The sequence below is a fragment of the Coregonus lavaretus genome, assembly GCF_964263955.1.
Source record: "Coregonus lavaretus genome assembly, chromosome: 14".
In the NCBI taxonomy this organism is placed as follows: domain Eukaryota; kingdom Metazoa; phylum Chordata; class Actinopteri; order Salmoniformes; family Salmonidae; genus Coregonus; species Coregonus lavaretus.
This window is the reverse complement of record NC_140001.1, coordinates 31,587,164-31,597,272: the sequence shown is the minus strand read 5'-3', so window position 1 is coordinate 31,597,272 and position 10,109 is coordinate 31,587,164. Positions and strand designations below refer to the sequence as shown.

The following is a 10,109-nucleotide window of genomic DNA, read 5'->3' as shown; positions in this document are numbered from 1 at the left end:
GGGTAGAGGTGGTCTACATGTTGTAGCCCTAGGGGGCTGGGTGGGGTAGAGGTGGTCTACATGTTGTAGCCCTAGGGGGCTGGGTGGGGTAGAGGTGGTCTACATGTTGTAGCCCTAGGGGGCTGGGTGGGGTAGAGGTGGTCTACATGTTGTAGCCCTAGGGGGCTGGGTGGGGTAGAGGTGGTCTACATGTTGTAGCCCTAGGGGGCTGGGTGGGGTAGAGGTGGTCTACATGTTGTAGCTGTAGGGGGGCTGGGGGGAGTAGCCTGGGGCAGCGTATCCGTAGCCTCCTGGGTATCCTGGCTGGGGAGCCACTGGAGCAGAGCCTGCCGTCAACATCAGCTGCTGACCTGTATGTACACACACACACACACACACACACGGTTAAACATACAGAATTGTTACCATTTCATCAATAATAAACAGCTGGCTTTTTGCGTTGCACTCAAATTCCCATACTCATTCCCCTCCCTATGCCAACTGATTCCCCTCATGGATATGAAAGCTTAACCAAGCCTTTTAATAGGCTAGAAGGAACCAGGGCAGAGGGACAGGAGTGTGTTTGGGATTTGGAATGTATCATATAAACTGCATTACCGAACCTACCGAAAACTATGGGAGTGGGTTCTGTAACTTCTTCCTCTGTCTTCCTTTGGCTTTCTGACTCCTCCAGTTTGTCCACCTGAGAACAGAGGGTAAGACAGAGGTCAGAGAGAAAAGCCAGTCAGTCGCCTAATGGATGGGCTCACTACAATAAAAAACTGGCGTTTTCAAAAAAAAAAAAAAAATCTCTGAATGTTCTACAGAGATCAATTCAGATAATATTTTATTGGTGAGGTTAACTTTTGTCATGAAGACAACAATATGCATAATATTGTACTTCACCTTTCAATATCAGACTTTATAGACTAGTATCTATCTAGTATCTATTTCTACATCTTAGAGAAGATGCCATGCGGGATTGGTGAGAAACTACAGTTTTCCTTACAGGTGAGGGAGCATCTTTAAACTACTCTAGAAGCACTGTATACAGGAGGGCTTGTGAAAGTTAATTGTGTATTCTCTGTGGTGGAGAAGCTTGGCCCATGCCAAGATGCTGACACATTTATTCAAGCCTAGAAAATGCAAATACATCCCAGTCCAGGAGCAAAACAGACAAACCTAAATCACAACTTAACATGCTTCAGCTACAGGGCACTCCTTGCCTAACAAAATGCAATATTTCATCAACTCATCAAGAGCGGTTTATCAAAAGTATTTTGCTTGGTTAAGAGCATGCATCTTTTTGAAACTGTAAGTGGTAAAGTGAACTGCTAATTGCTCAAGTAAACGTGCAGCCATCTTCGCAGACAATGCTTCAGAAGTGTGAGCAGTACAGTGTCTAATAAAGGCTAAATAAAGCAAATCAAGCAAGGTTTCTGATGTATTCAAGAGGCAAACAGAAATGGTTTAACGTAATTCATGTATTGTAATAAAGTCATATAATTAAATAATTAAATAAGTTATTCCAAATTGTCTATTTTTGCCATTTAGAATCTCTGTTTTGAGTAATAATAGCTCCATGTGAAGATGTGACTTGTCTGTACAGACAATTAACTAAAACGAACTGAAGAATTAGAATGTTATAACTACAAAATAAACTGGCAGTGTGAATGGTAAGAATTTCAGCAGCAGAAAATAATACTACAAGGGAGTATGTGCCTCCTCTGATAAATAACATCATTAACATGTATAGAAAGCTAATTAATGGTGTGTATCCCAAATGGTACCCTTTTCCCTATACAGTGCACTACTTTTATGGCTCTGGTCAAAAGTAGGGCACTAGGTTCTCTAGTGGCTGTACAGCTAGCTAGTGGCTGTATACTTAGGGGATGCTTCTCAACATGTGGTATTGTGCACTACGGTGTTACTGTACATAGCTGTTAAAGCTATATGAGAATACTCCGACAGAACTGTGTGTGCAGCACGGGGCTTCGACTCAAGTCCTCCAGGGAGGGCCAAGTGTCTGGTGCTCTTCACCTGCTGCTCATCTAACTAGGGGAGTACAGCATGCTCTCTGGCAAATCACTGATCAGTTTAAAGGCAGACATAGGAATCCAGCAGACACTGCAGTCCTGGAGCTGCTAACTACTAGCCTGGTCCCAGATCTGTTTGTGCTCTTGCCAACTCCATTGCGGTCATTAGTCAGGCCAAATAAGTGACAAGGCGTTGGCATGGTAGAACAAACAGATTGTCACTCAGGCTAGCTGACTACTAATGTGGAGGATTATAGTGCAGCACCTTCTTTCATGTGTTGCTGTTCTATCATACTGTTCCATCTTCTATCATGTGTTACTGTTAACCAGGACCTTTATCATGTGTTACTGTTAACCAGGACCTTTATCATGTGTTACTGTTAACCAGGAGCAAACAGTCTGGGATTATCAGTTAGAGGAGAGACCAGGGGGGGGGGGTCCCAGTAGGCTAAGGGTGGCCAGCCCTGGTTCTAGGGGGTTGAGTGTGAGCATGGCTTTTGTTGCCCTGCTCTTACACATCTGATTCAGTCTTCAATCTAGAAAGACATTAGGCTTAATCAGGTAGGTTGGTGTTGGACTGGAACAGAACCCTACACCCCCTGTGACACTCTAAAGGACCAGGACTGGCCAGCCCTCAGTTAAGGATTCTCAGTCTACATACAAGTCCATTCTAGGTTCCTACATCAGAAACCTAGGGTCTATGTTAGAACAGAAAACAGACAGAACAAAAAGGAGATAAATAAAGAGAGCCAGAGACCGTCACCTTCTCCGCAACCTCATCAACCTGGAAGAGAACCCACAGAGGTGACCACACATATATTGGGGTCAAAGGTTATAGGAAGTGGTGTCATTACTAGATATTGTTCTAGAGGAATGCTAGTCTTCCCGACTTAAAGAGTGTCTCATGTTTTAACTTAATTACAAACACAAAGTGAAGAAATACAAAATAAGCTTTCTCTAGCAGCGTTATCGCCATATTTAAGTAAACTTTCCACTATTTTCATTTGTATTGCCAAAAGTATTTATTAATCTCTAAACCCTGTCTGCTTTTACAATACCTACAGAGAGAAGGTCAAGGACAACTGTCTGTTTCTTAAAGGAAGAGAAAGATATCTGCAAAAATGTACCTGTTAAGTTAGCAGGAAGAAATCCATTATTTAGCTTACTACATTTTCACCCACTGAAATTAACATTTGGTGTACGTCCCAAATGGCACCCTATTCTCTATATAGTGCACTACTTTTGACCAGGGCCAATAGGGCTCTGGTCAGAAGTAGTGCATTATATAGAGAATAGGGTGCCATTTGGGACACACGATGCGCTTGCTGTGTTTGGAGCAGGACTGACCTTGGTGAGGTACTCCCTCATGACTTGGATGAAGTATGGCATGGCAAAGTCCATGATGTTGTGTCTCCAGGCCAGCTCCAGCACCACATCAGGGTGCAACAGGTCGTAGGAGGCAAACAGACAGGCAGCGAAACACTCCTTCCTTCCCTCCTCCAAAAACCACTGCAGCAGGGTCTCAGCCAGCTCAGCATCGTTAGACTCAGCAGCGTACAGCATTGCATCCTGACAAACACACACAGTAAGAGGGGGGTTGATTGATTGATTAAAAGATTGATTGATTTGAGACCGCAGTCGTGTCTCTGCAGCATACAGCATCCCATCTTGAGACAGACTGACAGGGGAAGAGATGGATGGATGGATGGATGGATGGATTGAATGATTGATGAAACATGGGAACATTTTGATTCTCACAGATGTTGCACCAGTGGTTACATATCATTCCAAAGCTGAAAAGCTACGGAGGAGAAAACTGAAGGAAGACACTTATTTCAACAGGTTGCAGTTGACTAAATATTCACAATTTCCCTCCTCCAAAGCGAAACAGTGCCCCCATCAGGCTCTAGTCAAAGTAGAGTGAAGTGTGACAGGGTCCCACAAAATATTTACAGTGCAAAACAAGAAGTAAAAAACCCTGTGCACAGCAGTGCGTCTGGATCCAGGTGCTGGTTTGGCAGGAACAACTAGTATTCCCCCAAAAATGTTTACCTTGTATAATTTGTCCTTCTTGCAGAGTTCCACGCTCTGTCTCCAGCGGTTGTTACCTTTGTAGAGGTATGCTGCGATGCGTCTGAACTCAATCAGTTCATGCTTCTCCAGTCTCTGGGCCAAACCAATGGTGTCAAAGTTATCATATGCATCGATAGACGCCCTCAGACCCTATGGACAACACAGACACGCAAGTAATGCTTACTGGAGACCACAAAATATAATGCCATAGGACAACATAAGGGCGTAACCATAACACACACACACTCCCTCACCTGGTAATCCTCCTCCTCTGTCAGTAGGTTATTGAGGGCCTCGTTGACTCCCTTGTTGTTATGACTCTGGACTGACCTCAGGTAAGGCTTTACCAACTTCAACTGGTTCACCTGGAGACACACACGTCATATTATTTGGTCTTGTGTTGCTGCTAAATCTGCAGTGTTGTATTGTGTGATCATGTTTTTCAGTCAATTCCGGGTTTTGATTGATTACCTTGGTGAAGTAGGTGACCGTGCGGCTGTGGTCTAACCGTGGTGACAGTATGGTCAGAAGGCTGTTCGTCAGCAGAGGTTTGTAGTCCAGGTAAAAGGAAAGGGATTTGTAGTACAGCTCCACATTGGCCACCTAGAAAGAGTCATACAACACAATGAAGTTCCTTGTGGAGAGAGGTGAAAGAATTAGAAAATGAGATAGAGCTTGGCTACAGTTGTAGTTAGAATACCTTTAGCCCTTCAGTGAGGTTTTCAACTATTTTGTGAGTGAGGACTGACGAGGTCATGTTACCTTGGCAATGATGTCCTGGAACTGCACCTCCTTCCATGCCTCAGTAGGATGTGACATCATCGTGAGGACAGCGTTGTCATATTCCTCGTATTTATCATACAGAAACACTAACTCCGCCCACAGGTGGGACTGCTCTGCCGCTCGCAGCACCTGATTGGACAACCACAGCAAGTGAGGTCACATAGACATGACAGATATGGGAAAATATAAATATTTACAATAGTTTTATTTAGAGAGAGACACACCTTAGGGATGTTAACGCGGGACCAGAAGAGTTCAAGGTGTTCTCTCATCTTCTGGGGTTTAAATTTGGAGTAGAGGATGGCCAGCTCTGTGAACATGCCCATGTGAGCGCGCTCCAAACCCAACGCGGCCTCCAACAGGGCTATCAGCTCCTCATAGTAGCCCCGGTCCTGATACACATAGACACAAACATGAGTTAACCACAAACACAGACACTGTACCAAAACTATCTGAAAACATTCCCTTTACCTGATAGTAAACTATAGAGGGCATCAGCAGGTGACTGATACAGGGTATTTACTTGATAGTAAACTATTGAGGGCATCAGCAGGTAAACGGTACAGGGTAGTCACCTGATAGTAACTGATGAGCTCCTCCAGTTCATCAGCGTGGATGACAATGTGTAGACCACAGATCTGAGCCAATCGAAACTCTTCCCCATCCACACACGCACAACACACCTTGAGAGAGAGAGATCGAGCTAAATCATGATAAACACAACCCAACAAATGGAGATTCCATCTATCACTTACACGTACAGCATAACATGTGTGTGTAAGAATGTTTAGATGTACCTCCTTCCAGGTGCGTGTGCTGTTGGCTTTCCTGGCGCTGTCCACAGCAGCTTGGTACTCTCCTAGGTGTACCAGCGTGGATGCCAGGCGGGCAAAGTTGGACACGTTATTATACAGCAGCTTGGCAGCATCGTACATCCCTTCTTCATAACACCTATCTCCCACCTGCAGGAGGAGAAAGAGAGGGTGAGATGGAAAGGGAGGAATCAATGGAGAGTGAGAGTTCAAAGTTGAAACCAAAGGTCTCAGTGAACAAAACGTTACATGTTGATAAATGTGCATTTTGTATGTATTTGACACATTTACCTGTTGTATATGGGCGTTGTTAGGGCCGCTGACAAATTCCTCTAATTCGGCCAGTCTACCAGTTTTAGCCAGAGCAAAGATGAGCTCTGTCTCTACATACGACTCTCTGGCCTTCTTACGAGCCAACTGAAGGAACTTCACCAGGTCCTCCCAGTTATCTACAATACACACATTATACACACACACACATCATAAATTATATACATTATGCACACATACAGTGCATAGGAGGCTTCAAGTGAACTCTTTTTGGACTTATCCCCACTACTGCCCTTTTGGATTTATCCCGACTAATGCCTCAGTGTCCTTGCTTTTCCATGTTCCTGTCTCTCACACAGTGCAGGTTAGTTATGGTGATGGGTTGTCTTACTGTTCTTGCTGGCAGCGCTGACCACCTCCATGTAGGCTGACGGGTCATCAGCTTTGATGTAGGAGTCAATGGCCTCTTTAACAAGGTCTCTCTGGAGCTGGGCTCTGGCCAGCTGACTCCATACTGCAGCCTCATTGCAATGCTCTGCAAACTCATAGGCTCTGTCCAGGTTACTGATATGCTCGATCAGGACCTAGAGAGACAGTTGGTCAGTATGAAAATGCTGTGTGAATGAGTAAGTAGCACAAAGAAAAGTAAATAAAGAGGTCCAATGATAAAATATTTGTAAGGTGCAGAAAGAAAAGTAAAGTAAAGAAAAGTATTATTGGTGCTTTGAAATAAAGAGGGTACAATGATTAGCTAAATATTTGTATTATATTCAGAATCTTGTTAACCTGAATGGCGGAGGTGTTGACGTCAAACTTCTTGAAGATGGCGAAGGCCTCCTCGAAGAGCTCGTTACTGATGGCGATGTTAGCAATGTCTGGGGCGTCGTAGTTGTCCAGGCGGTTGATGTACTCCATCACACGCGTCCGGTCTGCCTTGATGGCCGTCAGGATCAGCAGGTTCTGGAGGTTTCTGGGGGAGAAACAGAGAAGATACACAGAGGCTAGATAAGACTTCCACTACAGGTATTCGTAGAACATTTGAAATATTTGAGTCTTTTCAACCTCAACGCTTAACTGTGAGGCCAAGTAAAGTGTTTGAAAAGTGTTTGTGTGTGCGTGCATGGTGACTGACCGATGCTCGCTGAAGATTGAGTTGTCCAGTACAATCTTCTCCAGTAGTTCGATGAGCTCATTGGGCAGGTCAGCTGTCATAAAGGCCTTGACCGTCACAGACACCTCCTCTGGGTCCTGGGTCTCTGACAGAGCTGTCTGCACCACCTGGGAAACACAATGAAACACAGGTCATAACACAGGCAAATACAGGGAGATACAGATCAGAACACAGGGAGACACAGATCAGAACACAGGGACATACAGATCAGAGATACCAACATAGTGTTATCAGAGGGTATTCTACTTACCTGGTCTATGAGTTGGCGTCTATAAGGGTTGTTCTCCTCTAGAACGTTGGCCCATAGTTCTGGGTCTTTCCGTCGGACCAGGTAGCGAGCCTCACTCTTGAACAGGGAGTTCTCATTGCACACCTACAACAGAGCACAATGAAACCAAATCAATCAGTGCATCATAGTCATCTCCCTTGGGTGTGTGTGGTGTGTGTGTGTGTGTGGTGTGTGTTCAGACCTTGATAAGGTCCATGTCACACTGGCCCCTCTCATAGGCGACACAGGCGAGGTGGGGATCTCTCTTCTCACAATACCTCCCCACTACAGCGCTGTCGTAGAAGGTGTTCTCCTTCAAGAAGCGCTCCGGGGTGTTGTTACTGTCAATGTAGATCTTAGCCAAGGCATTATGGGTAGCTGGCTCCTCACAGCCCTCGTGGATACGAGACTCAAGCCATGGCAACAACAGTTTCAATCTGGAACACACACAAAATCTCCTTTTGAGAAACCCTCTTGAAACATTTTGTCTGGGATCATTGAGGCATTGCCTCACCAGGGGGAAAGAACAGGCCTGAAAGTTCTGACAAAGTGTTCTCCCCATTTGAAGTATAGGAGCCGACAATGTTGGAGACCACATGCGTAAGTGATGTGTCTGTACCTGTTCCTCTTCTCCACCTCTGCCACCAGCTCATCAGTGGAGAACTGTCCTCTCACCACCATGATCAGGTTCTTAATGATGTCTTCAGCACAGTCTACATCCAACAGACCTCCTATCACCACAGGTAGACGGCTGGGGTTCACCTACACAAACGTCAATGCGAGGCAATGACAATGTCAGGCAATGGTAATTACAGCAAAATTAATTATGGGATAGTGCTATTGGTAAAACCAACAAAAAGGTATCTTGACATTTCTCATCTTCCTTCCCTGCAGTGCTGTGTTCCTCACTGTGCCTGCTGCCAGGCTGATGGCTTTTACCTTCTGAACGTAGATCTCTATGTACTTCTGCAGAGTGTTGCGGTAGAGATAGAGCACCAGGTCATGGACAAAGTCAAAGCGGTCACACACAATGATCAAAGGCAGCTGGTCTGTCAATTTAGCCTCCTGATGGGAGAGAGAGAGAGGCAACACAGAACATCAATAGTTACATTTCATTAGCATTTTCTTGCATTTGTAAAAGGAAGCTGAAATCCCATAAAACAACTGTGAAAGATGAGAATTCAGTCTGGTACATGTAATTTCCGATCTTACATGTAACTGAATGCTAGTGAACCTGGTTTGTAGTCTTCCAGACTAACGACTGTGCTAAACATTTGTACTTATTTTATTATTATAATTTTTTTTACATCTGAGTAATTTAGCAGACACTCTTATCCAGAGCGACTTACAAATAAACGTTCACCCAACCAACACTGCTAGGGTAGCCCTCGTACCTTGAGGAAGTTCTTGACCCTGTCCGGGTCGTAACAGTTGCTCTCTCTACATATGCGCTCCACTTCCTTGATCTGCCCTGTCTTACAGGCCGCCTGGATGTATTTAAAATGGACGTCAGGGTCCTGGCTGAAGTTCACTATGGAGCCCAGGAAGTAGAACAGACCTGGGAGAGGAAGAACACAGTTTCCCTGTGAAAACATATGGTAGCCTCGGCTCTAGTATCCTAGGCTGTGCATGTGTGCCTGGGTCTGCGGCTCTAACAGCTGGACCACAAGCTGACACGTTTTAAAACATAAGAGAAGCAAGACCCAGACGTACCCTCGTAGCTCTTGAAGGACTCAAAGAGCTCCACCAGGGCGTTTGTTCCCAGCTGCTCGTGGTATTTAGATGCCACCTGGACACACAGCTGAAGGTTCTGTCTGATGTTGGCTGACAACATGGCCCGAAGACACTCTACTGAGTCCTCTACTGACAGGGCGCCAAAGAAGTTCACCAGCCACTACAGGGAGAGAGGAGAGGGTTAACACACACACACACACACACACAAGAGTGAGAGGAGAGAACAAGAGAGGTTACATTTGAACCCACCCCACATACACCTACGTACCTCAGGGTTGAGCAGGTGAGTGTGTACGACAGCCCGTTTGATGTCGAACAGGTCAGTGTAGTGTTCTAGAGCCCTCTGTAGTAGTCCAGCCTTCTCACACAGCTGGGCGATGTGGGCACGGTCATAGTGACTAAACATCTGGTTGCCAAGGATTGCATCGGCAACCTGGATACACACAGAACCAGTTGCAACACATACTGCACCAATAGAAACACAACAGACATTATGAAAGGTGTGTGTGTGTGTACCTGGGGGGCATGGATGAGGTTCATCTCCAGTAGGCGTGTCTGTAGGTGTCCCTCGGCTGGCTGGTTGTTCTTCAGAGCGTCCAATAGGAAGGAGGTACACTGCTGAATCAGACTTCCCTCCATGAACACATCCACTATCTACACCAATCACAAGAGAGAGGGGGGACATTAGCAGCCAATAACAGTAGAGAAAGAGGTAATCAAGAGTCACAGGGACATTATCCTGCTGAATAAGGAAGTGCATTGCTGGATTAGATTGGATGAAGTTGCCTCTAAACTGCTGATTCTAGGAGTATATCCCAAATTGGCACCATATTCCCTATATAGTGCATTACTTTTGGCCAGGGCCCATAGGTCTATGCTTGTGGACAACTTTTAGCCAGAGCCAGTTAAGACAGAGGAGGAGGGGAAAGTTGATATGCCCTTAAAAGGAGGAATAACAGACTGGGAGGCCCCACACTGGGCAG

At 45.4% G+C, this 10,109-nt stretch overlaps 1 protein-coding gene across 1 annotated transcript in view; it reads right to left on the bottom strand.

The window, feature by feature from the left end:
* Positions 1-228: 228 nt before the first annotated feature.
* LOC311141071 (clathrin heavy chain 1-like) overlaps positions 229-10,109 on the bottom strand; it is a gene marked incomplete at both ends in the record, with an annotated part of 29,639 nt that continues 19,758 nt past the window's right edge. Inside the window, 22 exons of the mRNA XM_084176348.1 lie at positions 229-350; positions 607-682; positions 3,363-3,584; positions 4,068-4,238; positions 4,343-4,453; positions 4,560-4,691; positions 4,851-5,000; positions 5,096-5,263; positions 5,447-5,554; positions 5,669-5,833; positions 5,975-6,132; positions 6,345-6,537; positions 6,740-6,923; positions 7,086-7,231; positions 7,375-7,497; positions 7,595-7,829; positions 8,012-8,154; positions 8,332-8,457; positions 8,787-8,950; positions 9,106-9,286; positions 9,395-9,559; positions 9,643-9,780. Of these exons, the coding sequence (XP_084032474.1) occupies positions 229-350; positions 607-682; positions 3,363-3,584; positions 4,068-4,238; positions 4,343-4,453; positions 4,560-4,691; positions 4,851-5,000; positions 5,096-5,263; positions 5,447-5,554; positions 5,669-5,833; positions 5,975-6,132; positions 6,345-6,537; positions 6,740-6,923; positions 7,086-7,231; positions 7,375-7,497; positions 7,595-7,829; positions 8,012-8,154; positions 8,332-8,457; positions 8,787-8,950; positions 9,106-9,286; positions 9,395-9,559; positions 9,643-9,780 (3,381 nt within the window). The remainder of the gene's footprint in view (positions 351-606; positions 683-3,362; positions 3,585-4,067; positions 4,239-4,342; positions 4,454-4,559; positions 4,692-4,850; positions 5,001-5,095; positions 5,264-5,446; positions 5,555-5,668; positions 5,834-5,974; positions 6,133-6,344; positions 6,538-6,739; positions 6,924-7,085; positions 7,232-7,374; positions 7,498-7,594; positions 7,830-8,011; positions 8,155-8,331; positions 8,458-8,786; positions 8,951-9,105; positions 9,287-9,394; positions 9,560-9,642; positions 9,781-10,109) is intronic.